Source organism: Acipenser ruthenus, chromosome 21, assembly GCF_902713425.1.
Source record: "Acipenser ruthenus chromosome 21, fAciRut3.2 maternal haplotype, whole genome shotgun sequence".
NCBI lineage: Eukaryota > Metazoa > Chordata > Actinopteri > Acipenseriformes > Acipenseridae > Acipenser > Acipenser ruthenus.
The window spans coordinates 16,245,343-16,267,846 of record NC_081209.1 but is presented as its reverse complement, the minus strand read 5'-3'; the positions used below and the strand labels follow the sequence as shown (position 1 = coordinate 16,267,846).

Below are 22,504 nucleotides of genomic sequence, written 5' to 3'. Positions count from 1 at the left end.
GCCATTTCAATCTGGAAACCCCTGAGACAAATCTAACCATCCAGCCCTGACTTCACCTGCTGAAATCTCAGAGACCATTTCAATCTGGAAACCCCTGAGACAAATCTAACCATCCAGCCCTGACTTCGCCTGCTGAAATCTCAGAGACCATTTCAATCTGGAAACCCCCGAGACAAATCTAACGCCACCCTTCACTTTGAACTGTGATTTAAGACCTTTTGGGGTCGATTTAACTTTTGAAGGATTGTTTGAGATGATAAAGACCTCAGCCTTCACTTTATTGAATTCCTACTATTTTCATAAGTCTACATCCAGGTCGCTACTGTCACCACAGTCCATCTACCTGAATGTGTCACATTTCCAACAAGGGCTCTACCATCTTTGAAAACATTACCATCTTTATCTGTTCCTTGTTAGAAGGCCCTACAGTTTACATATGAATCTAAATATTTTCGCCATATTGTTTGCTAATTCTGCTGATACACCGTGCATTGAACTGATAAACAGGAAGGTGCTTTTCTAAATCAAATATTTCTCTCAGTGCAATACACAGGGTCGAGGCTGCATTCAGGATAACCGGGGCTTTGCCATCCATTTTCTAACCTCCTATTAGCATTGACTGCTGCTTTGCTTATTTCCTGTCAATCCGGGATGAGTTCAAATACAACACTCTACATCTAGAACATATAATCAACTGTAATAAGTAAGACACAGGCTGGCTGTTTAAACTGTCACCCTGTATCCGTAATCAAGTGAAACAAGCAAAGAACACAAAGAGAACACACTCCAGCACGAGGGAGGATGCTATACAAGCTCAGAAATGATCTTAAAATCCTATTAAAGCAGTGCAACCAATGCGCTCAGATATATTTACTTTGAAAAAATATCTCATTTATAACATAGCCTGTTCGATGGGTTGTAATGTACGCTGTTGATGCATCTTGTTTCAATTTCAATTGTTCAGCATTAAAAAGCCAAGAGCAGACGATTCAGGAGAGTACCTGTGTGTGTATACCTTTGAAGACGCTCCACCGGCCAACGCTACCATTGAAATAAAAGGTAAGCACGTCTACCTGTATACTGCACACGCTACCATTGAAATAAAAGGGAAGCATGTCTCCCTGTATACTGCACAGTCTTAGTCAGGTAGGTGGAGATCAAATTAAATTCAAGGGGTATCATTGTTGGCAGTCGCCATTTCAGAACATGCTTTGGGGCAAAATGAGGAACAAGTGAGGTAAAAGAGCAGCCATTCTGCACTGGCAGTCCATTGTTCCATATTGTTAAAGATACCAGACTTTTAATTAGTAAGAGTTGTGATTGGGATAAAAAGGGGAAATAAAGGCTGGTGAAACCCTTATTTTGACTCGGTGTAGGTCACTTCCAGCGAGGGAGGGAGAGAGACAGTACGCAGCCCCTGCCTGCTGTGATCCTCAGCAGGTTTTGTTCCTATATTCCTAACACTAAATCCTCTGTAATCCTGTGCAATCTGAGTGGCCGGGAGTGAGCTGGGGACATGGATAATGAACTGCCGCCTTCTTATCGAGGGGGGAGGGAAGGACGCATGTCTTGTAAAGTGTCAGGTAACAAGTGGGGTGGGAGTCATAAAATGGGAATTCCATCCAGTTAGAACAGATTTAAAACACACCACATTAATTGAAGGGTTCCACATCAGGTGAATTCTTATTTCTCCGTGCGCTTTTTTAATTGAACCGATATACTGATTTGACATTGTCCTGAATTTGTGTGATCCCTGCAGTACTTTTAAAACTGCTACAGGTTACTGAAGTACAGTATCGTTTCTAATCAAGTTCACCCAACAATGCAGAACCCTGATCTCAATCTAGCTGAGCAGATCTGGGATGAACTTGAATACCACATTCCTTATCAGAGCGCTGTCTAACTGTGTGAAATATGAATCCTGAATAAATGGGTGGAGTCTTTCTTTTCTACTTTTCCTGAATGGTGATTGCCATATTCTGGTAGTGTTGGCCTTGGTAAAACGAAGAGAACATTCTGCATTGGCAGTAAGTGACTTATTTTTTGGGTACCACTGCACTTTTGGGACAGACTGCACATAAAATATTTTGCATATTTTGAAGAAGAGACAATTATCTATTCAGGGATACCAAGATATTTAGTGAGCAAGCAGTCTGAGTAAGGTGAACAGGGAGCAAACCCCCTTCCCTAGTGCACTGCTTCAACAGAACAAGGAGAACGTTTCGGGGTAGTGTTCTACTTGTTAGATAACTCGCTCATTGAAATATTGTATGTTTTTAAAGAGAAGAGGGTTCTCTATTCAGGGGTACCAAGATATTTATTAGTTGAATAAAATCCCCACCTCCAGCCTTTCTGTAAATCATTTGTTGTTTGTTATTTTTGTCGGTACAGTATATAGCACTTTCATACTGAAAATTTTCATTTGATTTATGTGTTTTATAAATTGAAAGAGTTAAAAGCTGAAGAAGTACTCTCAGATAGATTTAGCATTGCTGTATTGCCATTTTAAACTGGCTGCTGTATTACATGATTACTAACATTGCCAGAGATTACAAAGACACTGAAATGGGTGAGGCATTGTCTGTAATAACTCTGCAGTATCAGAAACCAGATAAAATAACAACATGTGTGGGTTACAGGAAGCATTTTCTCAAAGGGGTTGGAGTTCTACAGGTTGAAAGAATAGCTTGTTTGATTGAACTCTGACTGGATTGATTTAGATAGGAAGGTGTGCCTGTATTTCATCTCTCCGTTTCAATGACATGTGAATGCTGTTGTATGCAGTGCTCTGAGTGCTGTCTCTGCTTTGTTCCTGAAGCTGTCAGCAGTCCTCTCTCGTCAGTGTCTAATGCTTTCTGCTCTTGTGGAAAGCCTTTGAGCGCACGTTCTGTGTTACTGCTTGTGTCCTGTGGCTGGAGCGACAGAGATGGATCTAACTGGATTTTAATCTGTAAAGTCTTTAGAATGACCTGAGAAAGCAACCAGCGTTTACTATCCCCAAACGACAGGGATATAATGAAAGCAGCGTTCATGCATATTTCTCACTGTAGAGTTTTACATGTACCGTTGCAGACAAAAGTATTGGCACCCTACACTTAACATATGATCATTTAAGAAAACAGTTCAGGGACTGAAGACATTCATCTGATTTGAAGATCGAATTAATGCAGCCGTGTATCAAAACATTCTACAAAGTACAAAGATACCATCTGAAATAAAGCAGCCATTTATAATTTAAAATGTAAAACACAGCAATTTTCTAACCAAGTTTCTCTGAAGTACAGTACAAGCCGTGAACCGCTGGGCCTCTAGTGACATGACAGCCAGTGAGAATATTATCTCTGCATGGCTTTGGAGGAAAGGAGAATAAAAAAAAGAAAAGGCCACTACCCAGCTCTACCCTCCATGAGGAGCTGCCACAGCTCCTGTCCCAGAAATATACCCGGGCTGCCAAGGAAAGTGGGACAATGCAAACCCCCCTCCGAGAGCAGTCTCTGGTACACTGCTGTAGGACAATGCAAACCCCCTGCGAGAGCAGTCTCCGGTACAGTGCTGTAGGACAATGCAAACCCCCTGCGAGAGCAGTCTCCGGTACAGTGCTGTAGGACAATGCAAACCCCCTGCGAGAGCAGTCTCCGGTACAGTGCTGTAGGACAATGCAAACCCCCTGCGAGAGCAGTCTCCGGTACAGTGCTGTGTCCTTGACGCCCCAGCCCACAATGCCACACACAGCTCAGCAGCAACAGATGGTGACTCGTGCATGGTTGGAGATTAAGCCCTGGAATCTGATTTTGTTTTTTCTAATGGCGGGATTTTATTGTCTTTGCTTGGACTGCTAATCTCTTGGGGTGGGCTGTAGGTTTTGTTAATTTTCAGGTGGGTAGCCTCTCTGTCCCTCTTAGACACCTGTATGAATCGGTGCTAAAGCAGTGCTTTGATTCTGTCTCTCACTTTGTTTTGCACCGTGTGTCTAGTTAGGGGGAAAGGCAGTGTAATCAATCTGCTAATTGAATTCTTAGATCGCAGTTGCCAGAGAAGCTGTAAGAACATTTTGAAAAGCTGTTTACTTTTCTTGTGTGTGAATCCACCCTAGAACAGTCCCTGCTGTTTAAGTGTGTCCCTGTTAGACTGGAGTACTGACCAGGGCTGGCGAGGGATACTTTCCTGTGGCAGAAAAACAGCATTAGTTAATGGGCCTGGTAAATTATTATGTAGTCATTTAGCAGCTGCTTTTATCCACAGTGACATACATAATGATATCAGCAGAAATGGTAATAGAGAATTACTGTTTATAAAATACACATAATAGGATGTTAAACAGATACACAAAATATTCCAGAATTGTAAGTGATTTTATATATATATATATATATATATATATATATATATATATATATATATATATATATATATATATTACTACCGGAATACTCTAACCCACCCCTAATATATATATATATATATATATATATATATATATATATATACTGTATAGCATTTTATGGTTGCAGAACATGATATTATAACTTACTGTATAGAATATGGATATGAGATTTCCTGTAACCTGATTGGTCAACAAGTGTGTCTTAATCCACTCTAAAGCCAGCCCCCCAAAAAATAAAACAACTTGATATTAGTAGCTCATCACAGCAGAGTTCGAATAAACGGTATAAACACACTGAAGTAACTGAACAAAGCATGATTAGCAACAATACATTGGCTGTACCAGATATTATCAATTATATTACTTATGCTAATTCATTTTATAACGTAATAGTAGTAAACACAGTTTCCGATACTTGTATCCTATAACATGTAGTTAAAGAGAAACCGTTCACAAACCAGGACTTTTTTTTTGTGTACAAGGTACAAGCTCCGTGTAAATTAAGAATATTTTTCTTAGTACCTATATATTGAGTTGTTTATGGTGCCGCTGGGATACTGAACAACTGGCTACCAAACCACGCATGGAATATTGAGGTAAACGTTTGTATTCATTAACATAAAAAAACTAGTGCTTCATAAAATCAGAGAGGGAAAAAAAAAAAAAACTATCACCGAAACCAGGTTTGATTTCGTACCTGACAAGCCCTCTCCCACAGTTGCTGATGGCGAATGCATATTTAAAAAATGATTGCAGAGAATAACTTTGGTCGCCCCTGGCAACCCACAGCTCGCAAATTTGAGCCCTGTAATATAACAAACCAGTTTCTTGATATAACCTGCTGTATAAGAATTGCTTACATACCAGGAAGCAACAGGAAGAGCTATTCAGTGATTAGGTTAGAGGTAAGAGATTTTAAAACCACTGCTTTTTTTTTCCCTGCAATGCATGTGGTATGTGAGCCCCACCTAGTGGCTGGAACTTGAACCACAACCCTGTTGGAGACAAACCTGCTTCACAACCCACTGTTTGAATATACGGTCATAAAATAGTAGGGTAATAATTCTAATCGCATTTGAACCAAATTTCAATATTCAAACAAACCTTACCTGAAATGAACCAGGCCAGGTTTAGACTGCCATGCTGGAATTCTGAACTGTATATATTTTTTTTAATTTGTAAATAAAATGTAAGTCATTCAAATTTGATCAAATCACTTATATATATACACACTACCGGTCAAAAGTTTTAGAACACCCCCATTTTTCCAGTTTTTATTGAAATTTAAGCAGTTCAAGTCCAGTGAATAACCTGAAATGGTACAAAGGTAAGCGGTAAACTGCCAGAGATTAAAAAAAAAAGTTTAGGTTACCAAAAACTGAAAAATAATGTACATTTCAGAGTTATACAAAAAGGCCTTTTTCAGGGAACAAGTAATGGGTTAACAACTTACAGCTGTTCTGCAGCAATGGAAGTAAATTAAGCCTTGAAAGTTGATGCTAACAATTCCTACAGGTGTCCCAACTTTTGTTGATTACTTACAAACCCTCTGTCTGTATAAAAGCAGTGTTGGAACAGACTGTGTTACTACACCCTCTTAAGCATTATTTGGACAGTATTGTACTGCAGGAAGTAGTATATTGCTCTCATAATGGCGAGAAAAAGGCAATTAACAAAGGAAGACAGACAGACCATTATAACCCTTAAAAGTGTAGGTCTTTCCTTTAGAGAAATTGCAAAGAAAGCCAAGGTGTCAGTGAGTACAGTTTCCTACACCATCAAAAGGCACTTGGAAACTGGAGGAAACTCTGACAGGAAGAGGTCTGGCAGACCCAAAGCCACAACAGAATCAGAAGACAGGTTTCTGAGTCAACAGCTTGCGTGATAGGCGTCTCACAGGACAACAGCTTCAAGCACAGCTTAACACTGGTCGAAGTAAGCAAATCTCAGTTTCAACTGTGAAGAGAAGACTTCGAGCTGCAGGTTTGACAGGTCGAGTGGCAGTAAGAAAGCCATTGCTAAGATGGCAAAATAAGAAAAAGAGGTTTGCCTGGGCCATGAAGCACCGCCAGTGGACTACTGAAGACTGGAAGATAGTCTTATGGACCGATGAATCAAAATTTGAAATCTTCGGTTCATCACGCACGGTTTTTGTACGCCATCGAGTAGGCGAAAGGATGGTTCCTCGGTGTGTGACACCAACTGTCAAACATGGAGGAGGAAGCGTGATGGTCTGGGGCTCTTTTGCTGGATCCAGAGTCGGCGACTTGCACAGAGTGAGTGGCACCCTGAACCAAAACTGCTACCACTGCATTTTGCAGCACCATGCAATACCCTCTGGTATACGCCTAGTTGGTCAGAGGTTCATCCTACAGCAAGATAATGACCCAAAACATACCTCCAGGCTATGTCAGAACTGCCTTAGAAGAAAAGAACAAGACGGTAGGCTTCAAATCATGGAATGGCCAGCACAGTCTCCAGACTTAAACCCCATCGAGCTGGTTTGGGATGAACTGGACAGAAGGGTGAAAGCAAAGCAACCTACAAGTGCAACAGTGTTGGGAAGAACTTTCCGAACAATATTTGATTTCCATTGTAGAAAGAATGCCAGGAGTGTGTTTGGCTGTTATATCTGCAAAAGGTGGCTACTTTGATTAGTCAAAAATTTAGATTCAATTTTATTAAACAAAACGATTCCATGATTTCTTTTTTATCTCCAATTGTTTATTTGTTCTATGCTTTAATTTCAGAGTACATTGAGACATTAAACATATATATATACACACACACACACACACATATATATATATATATATATATATATATATATATATATATATATATATATATATATATATATATATATATATATATATTACACAGAACGTAGAACGTGAAGAAGAGTATTTTCATATAGTTTACAGAATTCCAAACATGGTAAATTGTAAAAAGGTACAGAATTGTCAGAAAAAAAAAAGTTAAAAAAAAAAAGGTTTCCCCCAATAAAAATGTATTCTCCTACTCTCCCATTTCAGCGTTTCAGGTCCTACAACTAAATTGTAAATAAAACAAAAATTGTGACCTGTAAAAACAAGACCAATAAACAGATTAATAAACAAACAAACAAATCACTGTTAAGCCACAGTTTTGTTTTATTTTATGGTGTGTGCCAGAATTCAAAACAAGGTGCAGCGCAAAGTGAAATGTTCCCACAAGGTACGCAGTGGTACTTGGTCTCCACCCGCTTTCTGGACTCACCCTTCTGGTGTCGGTGCCCAGACCCCTGGTTGCACACGACGCACTGCCGAACCACTGCCTTGTGCTCTTTGGATTTGGAGAGGATAGGGCTGGGGAAATGGCGAGCGGTCAGCCTCACCGGATGTACTGTGGTGCCTGGCCTGCCTCCCTGATCGCCTGCACTGGGGTCTGCACGGCTTTGTTGCAGAATTTGCTTCACTAAGTTCATGCGAAAGGAAAGTAGAGTTGGTGGTTTCTGTTGCTTCTGCGAGTATAATATGTGTGCATTAAGAATCGCCACATCAATAAGATGGAAGGCAAGCTTTTTGTACCATTTGATGGCTTTCCACAGAAAACTGTAGTACTTCAGCAGCTGGTTGCTTCTGTCAACTCCTCCCATGATGGCATTATAATCCCCAATCACTTGGGCTTTGTGGATGGGTTGGCTCGTTGGTCTTCTTTCCTGTATCTACCATACTGGCATCATTGCAGTTCGAAAGCATGGTGACGTAATTCCGGTCACGCCAGCACAGTGCCATCAGCTTATCAGTGGTGCGGTAAGTTACCTCTCCTTTCTGCAGTGACGTTCCACCTAATTTCATGTGCAAATCTTTGGGCATACCACAGCGATTACCACGCACCGTACCCAGACAATGTGTCTTCCTGTCATACAGAAACAGACACAGTTCTGGACTGTTGAAGTGGTGGTCTACAGCTAATCGGTAACCCTTATCTAACAGCCCCTTCATGAGCTCCATCACAACACCGAAACTAGAACCATGTTGACCATCAAGCAGTTGCTGGTCTTGCCCAGAATACAGCATGTATTTTCATGTGTAGCCTGTCTTCGCCTCACAAAGCTCATACGACTTCACCCCAAAGCATGCCTGTTTGTTTGGGATGTACTGCTTGAAATAAAGCCTTCCTTTGTACAGCAAAAGAGACTCATCGACTGAAATCTCCTTAGCAGGTGTGTAGACGCTGGTGAATAAGGTTGTGATGCGGTCGAAAAAGGGGCGGATTTTCCAGAGGCAATCATTTTCAGGCCTGACAGCTTCATTGTCATGGAAGTGCAGTGCCTGAAGGATTTGCTTGTAGCGGTTCTGGCTCATGGTGTTACCAAAGAAGGGAGTGCTGATGGTGGGGTCTCCAGACCAGTAGCTGTCGAGAGAGGGCTTCTTCACTATCCCCATCAAGAATGAAAGCCCCAAAAACTGCCACAGGCCATCTAAGGTGACATTTTCCTAACCCCTCATTCTTGCATGGAGTTTATCAGCTGGTATTTTCATTATCTGTTCCTGGGCAAATGTATTGGTCTGCTTCTGAATGTTCTCCAGCACATCAGGGGTGAGAAACAGCTTCAGACAATCCAGCTCTGTGGCATCAGCCCTGATTCTTATATTTATCCCAGGAACACCAGTGAATGGGAACGCATGTGGCTGCCTGTCTTCAGTGCACCAGCTCTCCTGTACAGTACACACCCAAGAGCTGGAGGATGCAACTCTGCCTCTCTTACTTGCCCGACCACATCCATGACCTCCACCTCTTCCTCCAACAGAGACCTCTGCTTGCACACTGGAGCTTGCAGCTGTATTAAAGGGGAAAATAGTTAGACAGGGTTATAATAATCATCATCAATAATAATAATAATAATAATAATAATAATAATAATAAATCCCCACTAACTTTAGTAGAGTTACAGAATTTCCAGTAACATTTGTAAAGAAATCGTATATAGCGTTGAACAATCCTGCTGTAAAACAAGTGATTCCACTTATCCTCTTCTACACCAAAGACGACGAATCAAAATTTTTGTTTACCTTATCTAGTTTCTACATGGAAGGACATCTGCTAAACAGCAGTATTATGATCCTCTGAGGCAAAACATAAAATGCAGAATAATGGAAGTATCCTTATGAAAGTTTACTGTGGTACACAAACATACTAATGAAAGTGTAGAGAAGTACAGGCAAGCAGGGTCAGTCAGAGAAGTATGGTAAAGCCACACTTTCGACCGGCAAGAAAAAAAAAGGTAAAATACGGTAAATGCGTAGTATAAGCATGGGGGAAAGAAAAACTGCAAAACTACCGTGCTAATATATAATCATCTTTTACAAAGGTAACGTTATTTGCTTTTTAGTAAATGAAAACGCCAACACGCCAAATAAGCTGCAGGTACCATGCAAATAAATGTCAATTGAGCATTATAACTCGACTAATAAACAGCAACCTTGTACATAAAATGTCTGTTATGCATGCATTCCTACTAAAAAAAAAATGCTTAAAATGGTACCCTCCAAAAGCTAAATTACAATTAAAAATGCAAACCTGCGCAGACATAAAATGACTCAGAAAGACTGACTTGTTAGGACGTCGCTTTATAAAGCAAAGTATCTACCTAAGTAACTATCGATAAGCGATCAATCGGATAGGTAATGTGTATATTTAAACACAGTAAATAAACCAACTTGCAAGGAAACCGGTAACACACGATAACGTGTCCTTACTGATGTGAACTTAATTAAACGAACCGATACAAAATCAAATCATGAATCGTCTTACCTTCAGTGTTGCTGGATTCTTCTCCAGTAACTACTGTGAAAGTGGGATCCAAAACCTCTTGATCCTCCAAATCCAGATCCTTGCTCCCACTGGAGTAATCAAAATCACTCCCATTCTCCCAAACTAACTGCATTGTAGCCGGTGCATAGTTCTTGCGTGGTCGCTTGCCAAATTCCATTTTAATAACCTTTACTTCACTCCTCGCACATGTATAGCTCTCGCTCATCTCTGTTTTCACTCCAAACAATAGACTCAATCCGGGTTCAGTTCATCTCACTTAAATTTATCAGTACCCACAGATCACATTTCACTCAGTGCCATAAATTATGCAAATCAGGTAGCGCTTTGAAAGGGTGGAGCCCGAAATATCCGGGCACGTTTCTGAGGTCAATGAAAACAGGGTGTGGGAGAGGGAGAACACTGAACATAGTGATTACCCTGTGAGAATGAATTGATCAGAAGAATTGAAAACGATAAACAGCAGAGACAGGCAGTCAGCCGGTTTCACACAGCCACGCTCCTGCTATTAACTACAGTATTCTACAGGAAATACTCCAATTTAAACTTAATTGCTGTCAATATGGCAGGGAGGCACCCCTTTCACTGCATGGCACACAGACAGCAGCTGAATAACTGATTTGAATGCCATGAAAGAATGTGAACTCTCCAGGTGAAGTAACCATGGAAGTGCAACACTATGTGAAAGCATGGCTTGCAAACAGAGATTAAGTAAGCCTAAAGTAGTACCAGCTATCATACTTGTATTTGAGTTGAATGGAAGTGACAGGTCAAATGTATGGACTTATTTTGCTTGATTCTTTAACTTTCTTTATTCTTTCACACTGGCTTTGTAACCTTTGTTTTTGGTACCAAGCTCAGGATGTAAACACACACAACTCCTCTTTTAAGGTGCTTTTAGTTACTTTTATTTACCTGTCTGGCTTATTTAAGTTCAGGATTGGACTGACTGGACTGTCATGTACTGTTAAGTAAGGCATACAGTACAAACTGGTGAAATGACAAACTGGTGAAATGACACCGCCTAGTGGAGGTCAAGTAGAATGCTACTAGATGTGTATGAAACGCAGTAAGATCCGTCTTTAGTTCAAGTAACTGGTTGTATCTGGGGCTGTATAGAGACTGTCTTTAAAATATGTCACACTTTTATGAATATCAGCTTTTGTTTTAAATGCTACAGACTATGCTTAGCAATGGAATGTATTTGCGTTGCTGTATGTCACAATGAAAAAAGATGTGGTCACATAACATTCAAATATCTCATGAATATTTAGCCACATGAGTAGGATTGATGTACCAACGAGAGATCACACATTCCTCAGTGTAAGCTAGTGTAACCCCTCACTGTCCTGCTCAGTTTCTTTGTGTGCAGTGTAAGCAAGTGTAACCCCTCACTGTGTTTCCCTTTGTGTTTTGTAGCCTCTCCAGACATCATCGGGCACAAGCGCAGTGAGAACCGTAATGAGGGGCAGACAGCCGTGATGTACTGCAAGTCTGTGGGATACCCTCACCCTGTCTGGGTGTGGCACAAGAAAATAGATGGCTACTTTACGGTATGGAAGCCATTAGGGATACATTATATAATCTGTAGTTTTCCCCTTGCTTTTCTCAAGATTCTACTATCCATTTACCATAGTTTACCATAACTCTCAGGGCTTTATAATGCTGACCTGTGCTTTACCATGCTTTCACTGTGATTTAGTACACTTTGCTATGCTGTTACTATGGGTAACTTTTATAAGTGACCTTAAGGTAGTCCAAGATTGGTTCTAATTGAGGTCTGTAAGACTAGACATTAGTTCATCATGAAAAGAAATTACAATTAGAGGTAATAATTGATGATTGACCTAGTGGTCAATCATCTCACTTCTGAAGTGTGTTCTGAAATGGATAGTAAGCATGATATTTAATAGATGAAGCAGAACATACTGTGGTTATTCTAGAGGTGTGGCACTGCCTCTGTTAAGTTGCGTGGAAGCTACCATTATAAACACGCAATTTGAGATACAGTATGAATAACAGAGCAGTTTAAAAGCATTTAGAACACAGAGTCACTCAGATTGCCTCTGGAACTGGAAAAGGGCTCAGCTATCTGTTGAGTACTTTGCAAGTTAATGGGGTGCCTGAAGATGAGTTCAATTCCTATGCTTGGCCACCCATAGCTCACAAACTGCGAGGTGTATAACCATGCACAGGGATATTCAGCACAGAGACATTCAGAGACATTCAGCACAGGGACATTCAGCTCAGGGACATTCAGCTCAGGGACATTCAGAGACATTCAGCACAGGGACATTCAGCTCAGGGACATTCAGCACAGGGACATTCAGCACAGGTACATTCAGAGACATTCAGCTCAGAGACATTCAGCACAGGGACATTCAGCACAGAGACATTCAGCACAGGGACATTCAGCACAGGGACATTCAGCACAGAGACATTCAGAGACATTCAGCACAGAGACAGTCCACAAAAAGGAATCAAGCCTTTTGGCAATACGAAGTAAAACATAAATAAATTAAAGGGACAAAGGGAAATATAATCTGGGCATGCTCTGTTTGTTCAAATTAGAACACTATTATGAAGATTCTAAAACCCAACAGACCCTGTCAATCATCAGTCTGTGAACTTTGGTGTGCCCGTGGCTGTACACGTTACATAGTGCAGTGTAAGTGAAGGATTTAAAACAATAAAACAATGTAAGATAATGTTTTGTTGCTGACAGTGGTACTAATGAATACTAACTAATAAAGTAAGGGACTGAAGTCTGTTGAACCATAGACAATACTATCATATGACACTATCTGTTTTGAAAAGGAACTGCTGTAATGAGCCATTCACACCTCTGCAAGTATAATGCCTGCTGTGTGCAAAATCAGCACACACATTTAATGGGACCATTAAGGCTGCCTTCACACTGGGTCTGTATCAAGCAGACTCAGTCTGGTTCATTTCATTTGAAACAATGTATCCATGTGCTTGCTCTTCACACTTATTAGTCACACTGATTAGGGCACGTTCACACCTAGTTCACTTGTGATTCGAATCGTGGTTCACTTGCAAACAAACTCATTTTTTTCAAGTTTGCTCCGGTTCATTTCACACCAGAAAATTCAAGCAAACTTGAGTTTCTTTTAAAGTGCATTCATATGTGTTTGTTTGGTTCACTTGCAGCTTCATCCAGAATAGTTTTATTGGTTTCACATTGCACTTTCCAAACGCACTCGGCTCTGTTGCTGATTTCGGAAGGACTCTCTGGAAACACTTTTTTCCATCATGCCCAACATGGAGAATACTTTCCGCGAAGTGGCTGTGCTGCTGTCCGTGTTATTTTGGCTTAATTGGTGCTAACAATGTCAAATCATTGCCGAAGTAATGTAACATGCTGAAAGAGCATCATGTATTTATTGGAAAAACAATGTTCTTTTGGAGGAAATGCCAAAGACAATCATGATTAAGAAAAAGATGGATATTTAGCTGTTCATGATGATGATGATGATGATGGTAATAATAATAATAATAATAATAATAATAATAATAGCTTGTTGTAAATGTTGTACGCATGACAGTGGTGAAACAGGAGCTGGTTTACTAATGAGGCAGAGCGTTTCAAATGCAACAGTGTCTAATGTCTGTACAGACAGTATCGCTTTGTCTTGGCACAGTGTTTCCCTGCGCGTGTATATGGCACAATTTATTATAGCCAGACGTATTACATTTGCTAACTCCTTATTCAATTGTCATTTCATACTTTTCTTTGCTTGTGACAGTTTTGCTATTATGCTTAAAGAATATGCAAGGCATATTGAAAGATTGCAGCTACTGATGTATTGCTCTGGTTTTTAGCATATTTTAGATTCTTATAGATTTCTGTGGATTAAAGCACTCGGAGAGCACTTCACTAATTTAATGAATACATTTCTTGAATACCTACAGTAGGAGACCCTTACGGAACGAAAATATATTTTAATATATTGAGAAATATAATGTAATATATTGATTTAATATATTTCAATATATTGAATATAGTACAAAACGTGAAGGCTGAAAACTGACAATCTCAATTTTCCTGGTAACCCTAATGTAGTTTCCTGAGACGTTTTTGTTTTTTGCTCTACTTGTTTCCTCAGAATATGAAAAAAGGTTTACGTCCGAGTCAGGTTACCTTGTATAGTTCGTTTCCTATGTTCAAAAGGGCCGAGTCCAGCAGTTGTTCACATTGAGGTTTAGCAAGCAAACCAGACTCGTTTGCCAAATGGACCGAGACCACCTCTTTATGTGGACTCGGTACGGTCTGTTTCCCAAGCGGACTTTGTTGTTCACACCTCACACCAAACGTACCGAACCGTACCGAGTGCGGACCAAACCCTCTAAACAGACTGTATTAATCAAAAATAATTTCATAATTAAAGACATTGAGAAATAATTTCAGTATAAACATTTGTCATTTAATTCATTACATTTTTGCTTTTGTTGTCCTAAATTCAGCCCTATTGAGTGTTTAATAGTTCACAATAAGAATCTGTGTTGAATTGCTTTCCCCACATTTCCATTGAAAGGACATCAACAACTCAACGGGCCGCTACTTCATCATGAACAAGGACAACTACACAGAGCTCTCCATCGTCGGCCTGAAGATCAGCGAGGATCCTGGGGAGTACTGCTGCAATGCCAGCAACGTCATCGGCAACAAGTCCATCACCACCATCCTTCGGGTGCGCAGCCACCTGGCACCGCTCTGGCCCTTCCTGGGCGTGCTGGCGGAGATCTTCCTGCTGGTGGTCATCATCGTGGTGTATGAGAAACGCAAGCGGCCCGACGAGGTGCCCGACGGTAAGTGACCCCCAGTCAAGAACCGTGAGCAGATTAGACAGCTTTCTGGAAACTCTGCTTCTCAATACAAGCTCCCAGAAAAGTCCAGGATGCTGTTCCAAGGTGACTGTAGAAGCAACACGATGATTGTATACTTACTGTGGCCTTCAACTGGTATTTAATGGGGACACTGCTGGTAGTTATTTTGCTTCATTTGGGGTTGAAACAAAAATGCTAGTTTCCTACAGTCTTCCCTAGTAAAGGCACTACTGCGTGGAGTGTAGGTTGAGTCCTGGTCCTGCTGAATTACTGATCCACAGGGGACCCACAGACAGTGAGTGGTGCATTTTTGCACTTTCCAGTGACTAAAAGTAAAATCGTCTGAGATTGCTCCACCATGCCACACAGCCTCCACAATAGCCTGCAACCAGGCAAGGCCAGGCAGAGCCTTCAGTAGCTTGGGAGCATCAGTTGCTTTGGTTGAGCGGGTGAAAAGAAATGGTTTGCGTTGACAAGGGGAACAGAGCTCGCCTGTTGATCTTCAGTCCTCCTGTTCAGTTAGTGGGCTGCTGCATCAAAGACAACATTCAAATTGGACATTTTAAATTGTGAGACAAAAACAAAATCCTGGATTGTTTGGTGAAAAAAACGCTGCGATTGTTTGGTTGATAAACGGTAATGGCAGATATCAAGGTTAATTTCATTAGAGCAATTAAGGGGCCAAGAAAGGTGCTGTATGCCATTATGAGATGTCCCATTATTGAATCTCTGTGGTGAATGGAGCAGATTGCACATGTTGTATAATCACTGTGTCAATCTGGATTGAAAAACATTATTTAAAGAGCTAGGGGACGTGGGTGAACTCACTTGCCTTTCACATGATTTGAAGGGGTATTTAAATACTGAAAACACAGAAAATAATTGTACTGTTTATTAAACTGCTTTCAGATCGCTGAGGGATTATAAAGAACTGTACACCAATTAGCTGGCATGTTTTTTTTTTTCAATGTATTTATTATTTGTAAATGTTTTAGTGACCCGCAGGTGTTTAGATCGTTATTATATACATCTAGGTGTTTTTTCTTTCTGGGTTGCTCTCACAGTCTCCTCTTCAATATGGCTTGATTGTTTTGCACAACAATATTCTTGCTTCCCCCCCTCCCCCCCTTGTTTTTTTATTGATAACGAAATTCAGCCCTTTTCTTTCTCAGGTAAGTAAATCATAAGAAAGTAAAACTTGTTGGGCCGTATCGATTTAAGTTATTGTGAGTTCTAGAAATCTGCTACATTTTTTTGCAGCTTACCCTTTATTTAAACACTGATTCTGTATAACTCATAAAAAAGATTGAGTAAGTTGCTAAAATACTGTTATGAGTTATACAGAATTGCAAAAACTACATTGGTAAATAAAAAAAAAATTACAAATTCTAAAAACACAGTATTTTAAAAACACAGGCTAACTTTGTGAACATGTCCCCATTGCGTATTGATTGTCATCCATTTGGGATGTAACATACAGTACAGCTTTTACTTTCCTGTCTGATCCAAGAACCTTTTTAATTGATTGTAGCAGGGAAGACCTGGACTAACTATCTGGCACATGCGTATTGCTGCAGGTAGAGGGCAGCAGTCTCCTATGATCTGCCTGTCAGTCATGGCGATGACACAGAGAGGTGGGGAAGAGTGTGTGTGTGTGCTTTTCCTCTCTCTGAGTGGCTGAGAGGGGGGCCTTGGGAGATTGCTCGGCCCTTAAGAACGGTGCTTTAGGTGCACTCGGGTGGCCGGATTGGGGAACACACTGTAGAGAACTATCGGAAGACCTTAGGAAGAACATTTATTTATTACAAATAACCACTGTCACAACGCTCCCTCGGTCTGGAAGAAAGAAGGTTCTTTCACCAAGAACAAGTAGAAGAATTGTGAGGGAGGTTAATAACAATCCAAGATTGACTGCCAAAGATATTCAAAGTGAATTGGCAGCAAGTGAGACTGGGGTTTCCATTTCAACCATAGGTCAAGTAAATGATGGGTATGAGTTCTGGTCTATGGTTTTGTGGAGTGATGAAACAGAAATCGAACTATTTGGTCACGCTGATAGTCGTTATGCTTGGAGAGTGTCTGGTGAGGCATACAAAGAAAAGAACACCATACCTACTGTCAAGCATGGAGGTGGTACAATCCTTTTATGGGGCTGTTTTTGCTCTAATGTTACAAGACATTTAGTTCCAATACATGGTAACATGTGTTCCTTAGCAGACCAAAAGAGTTGAAGAAGGCTGTGCACAAGAGAAGTCCTCAGAATTTGAATGAACTGCAACCACTTTGCATTGAAGAATGGTCAAAAATCACTACAGAAACATGCCAAAAGCTCATTGACAAATATCCTAATCGTTTAAAAGAGGTTATTATTGCTAAAGGTGCCTCAACTAGCTATTCATTTCATTTTCCTTGTCAGGGTAAGAATACGTTTGAGTTAGCATTTTTGGAGTTTTGCAAAAAATTGTTGAAATAAATAATTGTAGACATCTATTTTTTGTAACGTTTTCCTCATCCACAAAAGCAAAACTTTTGGTACAAAAGATTTTTTCTATAATTATTTGTTTTTGAGAAATTTCTAGAAATTATGGATTTCCATTGGGGTATGTAAACTTTTGACTACAACTGTGTGTGTGTGTGTGTGTGTATGTATGGATGTATGGGATGTACGGATACATGTATGTATGTGTGTGTATATAATATATATATATATATATATATATATATATATATATATATATATATATATATATATATATATATATATATATATTACTGTTAAAATACACAGGGCCCTATTCAAAAAGCTCCTGAGCTATTTAAACAATGCTCCAGTGGATTCAATGAAATGTTCTCAACTTTGTGAATCAGGCCTCTTGATCCGTACTAGAAAATGAATCTCCATCTTAATGCCAGTTGCTCATGTTGCTTCCCATCCCTGACATCAAGTCTTTATTTGAACCTAACCCTTCATTTCTGTTTCTTACCTTTTTTTTAAGTTACTCTTATTCTTCACCAAACGTTTTCATTACTTTTAACCACCCAACTGGTACTTCTTGTGGAAATAAAGCAATTCTTTAATGTGTTTGGGAATGTATTTATTTTAGTGAATGAAAGAATAGGCTACTTATTCTAACAACAGCTTTAATGGTCACATAAGCTTTTTTCTTTTTTAAATACTTGTTTATTGTATAGTGTTTTTAAGATTTAAGGGGTTCCATTTAAATACTGAAATACAGGAAATAACTGAAATACTGCTGCCCTTAATTGTAGCTAACAAAATAATTCTATAAATCTAACCTGTTGTGCACTTAGTCACTATATAGGTCTCAGATGTCTTGTTCTAGTAAACATGTGTTTTTTATTTAAAAACATTTCTGGTACTACACTTGGTTAAAGAAATCTCTGTTTGCATGCCATGTTCTCTTTTAGTGTTGCACTTGCTTGGTCATTTCTCCTGAAGGGTGAACCTTCCAGTCATTAACCAACCAACCGCTTCCCCTATTAACTGACAGATATCCCGAGAAGACAGCATAGAAACTGCAAACTTTCTTTAAGCAAAAGTAGTACCAGATATAGTTTTTAAAATGAAACTACATGTTTACTATCACATGTTTTATTAAAAACTGCACATCTGAGATCTATGCAGCTAATGGCAGTGCAACCCCTGTTCATTAGCTGACTTTCCGAGGGGGGGGGGGGGGGGGATAAATCCACTGGGGTGGGGGCTGGGGTAGCAGGATTAATACAGTGCCTTGCGAAAGTATTCGGCCCCCTTGAACTTTGCGACCTTTTGCCACATTTCAGGCTTCAAACATAAAGATATGAAACTGTAATTTTTTGTGAAGAATCAACAACAAGTGGGACACAATCATGAAGTGGAACGAAATTTATTGGATATTTCAAACTTTTTTAACAAATAAAAAACTGAAAAATTGGGCGTGCAAAATTATTCAGCCCCTTAACTTTCAGTGTAGCAAACTCTCTCCAGAAGTTCAGTGAGGATCTCTGAATGATCCAATGTTGACCTAAATGACTAATGATGATAAATAGAATCCACCTGTGTGTAATCAAGTCTCCGTATAAATGCACCTGCACTGTGATAGTCTCAGAGGTCCATTTAAAGCGCAGAGAGCATCATGAAGAACAAGGAACACACCAGGCAGGTCTGAGATACTGTTGTGGAGAAGTTTAAAGCCGGATTTGGATACAAAAAGATTTCCCAAGCTTTAAACATCCCAAGGAGCACTGTGCAAGCGATAATATTGAAATGGAAGGAGTATCAGACCACTGCAAATCTACCAAGACCTGGCCTCTAAACTTTCAGCTCATACAAGAAGACTGATCAGAGATGCAGCCAAGAGGCCCATGATCACTCTGGATGAACTGCAGAGATCTACAGCTGAGGTGGGAGACTCTGTCCATAGGACAACAATCAGTCGTATACTGCACAAATCTGGCCTTTATGGAAGAGTGGCAAGAAGAAAGCCATTTCTTAAAGATATCCATAAAAAGTGTCGTTTACAGTTTGCCACAAGCCACCTGGGAGACACACCAAACATGTGGAAGAAGGTGCTCTGGTCAGATGAAACCAAAATCGAACTTTTTGGCAACAATGCAAAACGTTATGTTTGGCGTAAAAGCAACACAGCTCATCACCCTGAACACACCTTCCCCACTGTCAAACATGGTGGTGGCAGCATCATGGTTTGGGCCTGCTTTTCTTCAGCAGGGACAGGGAAGATGGTTAAAATTGATGGGAAGATGGATGGAGCCAAATACAGGACCATTCTGGAAGAAAACCTGATGGAGTCTGCAAAAGACCTGAGACTGGGACGGAGATTTGTCTTCCAACAAGACAATGATCCAAAACATAAAGCAAAATCTACAATGGAATGGTTCACAAATAAACATATCCAGGTGTTAGAATGGCCAAGTCAAAGTCCAGACCTGAATCCAATCGAGAATCTGTGGAAAGAACTGAAAACTGCTGTTCACAAATGCTCTCCATCCAACTTCACTGAGCTCGAGCTGTTTTGCAAGGAGGAATGGGCAAAAATTTCAGTCTCTCGATGTGCAAAACTGATAGAGACATACCCCAAGCGACTTACAGCTGTAATCGCAGCAAAAGGTGGCGCTACAAAGTATTAACTTAAGGGGGCTGAATAATTTTGCACGCCCAATCTTTCAGTTTTTTATTTGTTAAAAAAGTTTGAAATATCCAATAAATTTCGTTCCACTTCATGATTGTGTCCCACTTGTTGTTGATTCTTCACAAAAAATTACAGTTTCATATCTTTGTTTGAAGCCTGAAATGTGGCAAAAGGTCGCAAAGTTCAAGGGGGCCGAATACTTTCGCAAGGCACTGTATATAGTTAAAGCGCTGCCCTATTTAGACCCTCCATTGTTTAGATAGATTTCTTAGAGATTTCCTGAAGGACTAGAGCATGAGGATCAGGTAGCTGCTGAGGGGAACCTACAGCAGCTTCTGTTGTACATGAAAGAGATTCTATCAATTTGACCAGTTTCATAAACTACAGGTATATTTCCCAGACAGATGCTTTTAATGCAGTTCTGAAATCAAGTCTCATCCGTCACCAGGACTCCTGTATGGAGGGTTTGAGTACACTTCAGTCTCCACTTATAGGCTGTAGTGAACAAGGACTTGGGACTCGTCTGATCCAAAGCAGTCAGGAGGAGGTACATCTTTCCATTGGCAACTGGTTCAAGTGTTCATTGACTTGGTTTGGAATTATCAGTTTAATTATTTCTTAAACTGACCTTATTAAGAAGTGCTGTGGTGTCAACAAAAGGAAGGAGAGAGCTCTCTCTAACCCTAGTGGACAGCAGAGGAACAACAACCATCAGAGATACAGGTAACATTCTGGTATTATCAAATGGACTGGATTAAAAGTAGCGGGGTTCTGAACAATACAGAGTTATATGTCCCAACGTGTTATTACAACTGTTTAAATAACAGACCTGTCATTTTTCTTTTCATTAACATTCTGACAACTTTTTACACATATAACTTTATAACATTTTATAAGTAACAGTTTAAGAGCTGAAAATAATTACAAAGGTCTAATTAAGCAAATTATCATTTCAATGAAGGGTCTAGTTAAGTAATTGAGAGCTCAGTTGGAATGAAAATCGGCAGACACGGGGTCCCCAGGACTTGGGTTGAAAACTAGTGCTCTAAAGCACTGCAGTAAGAGCGATTTAAAAAAAAAAAAAAAACATAAAGAACTGCTCTGGCTTTTCTGTTCTGTACCACATCATGGATCATTATTGCTGTGTTACCTGTTTGACAATGTGGGAAAATAATTTTTACAGCAGAGTGGACATTTTGAAAAGAGCATTGAAACAGACTTTAAAGTTATAAGTGTAAAAAGTTGTTCAGATGTTAACAATGAAAAGAAAGATTACAGGTATGCTATTACAGATGTAGCAACACGTGGGGACATGTAACGCTGTTTTTCTCTGAACCATGCTTACTTTTTAAAGTTATGCATAATTCTTGGTTCAAGTTTGTTTAACAGGCTATACCTACCTTCCCTGTTATCTCTGTGGCACTAAATGGATATTTTGTAGCCAATGTTTCTTCTTCAGTGCATCAATCTTCCATTCACAAATGGGTCACATACTACAGTCAAATTAGTTTTACAAGCCTGCAGCAAACACCAGCACTCGGGGGAATAGGTATTTTGATTATTCTTATTTTTTTTTTTATTGATCTTTGTCGGTTACTATGACTTCTTTTTTTTTCCCCCCTCTAAAATCGCATCATAACCTAAAAATTGGTGGTAAGTGAGAGATCTGCATGCCTCCAGAGTTTGTTTCTGTCAGCTTCAATCTCTTTACAGTCCATCAGTCCATGATGTCAACACACACGCTCTTTATTTTTCTTCATATTTTTTCCTCCATTCACATTCAATACTGGTTTTGGACACAACCCCCCATTTTTAATTCTCAATTTACTGTCAACTTTTCCTTTTTTCTGTTTTGTTTTTTAACTGTAGTACTGTTTCCGTTGCCTCCTCAGTTAGGATTTTGTTTGTTTTGTTCTTCTTCACACCTGTGTGACTCTGTACTGGGGATTGTAAGGGAGCTTCCGCACACAGCAAGCTAACAGAGGTTTTCAGTGACCTCACCCATCATCCTGCATTCTTATAAATGGGTGCCTTCATCTGAAGAGCACACAGTAAGAGTGCCAAGGAAAGAGGCCAGACTTGCATAGTTCAATCGTAAATCACATTCCAAAAAAAGAAGTGATTTTAATAGACATTTTCAGGCACGGACTGACTGAACATTTGTTCAAAGCTAGTGATTTTATATTCACATAACAATTAACATTTTGCCCATTATATTAGATTATTATTTATTTTAATATTTAAATGTGATTTTGCAAAATGTATAAAGAAATGAACCCATGTCTGAAATGTGTTCTATTTC

General features: G+C 39.8%; 1 protein-coding gene across 2 annotated transcripts in view; it reads left to right on the top strand.

The window, feature by feature from the left end:
- Window positions 1-22,504, top strand: part of LOC117429476 (neuroplastin-like) — a 73,600-nt gene that overhangs the window by 47,187 nt on the left and 3,909 nt on the right. For both annotated transcript variants that reach the window (XM_034048987.3, XM_034048989.3), the window contains 3 exons: window positions 965-1,059; window positions 11,621-11,754; window positions 14,761-15,034. In XM_034048987.3, the coding sequence (XP_033904878.2) occupies window positions 965-1,059; window positions 11,621-11,754; window positions 14,761-15,034 (503 nt within the window). The remainder of the gene's footprint in view (window positions 1-964; window positions 1,060-11,620; window positions 11,755-14,760; window positions 15,035-22,504) is intronic.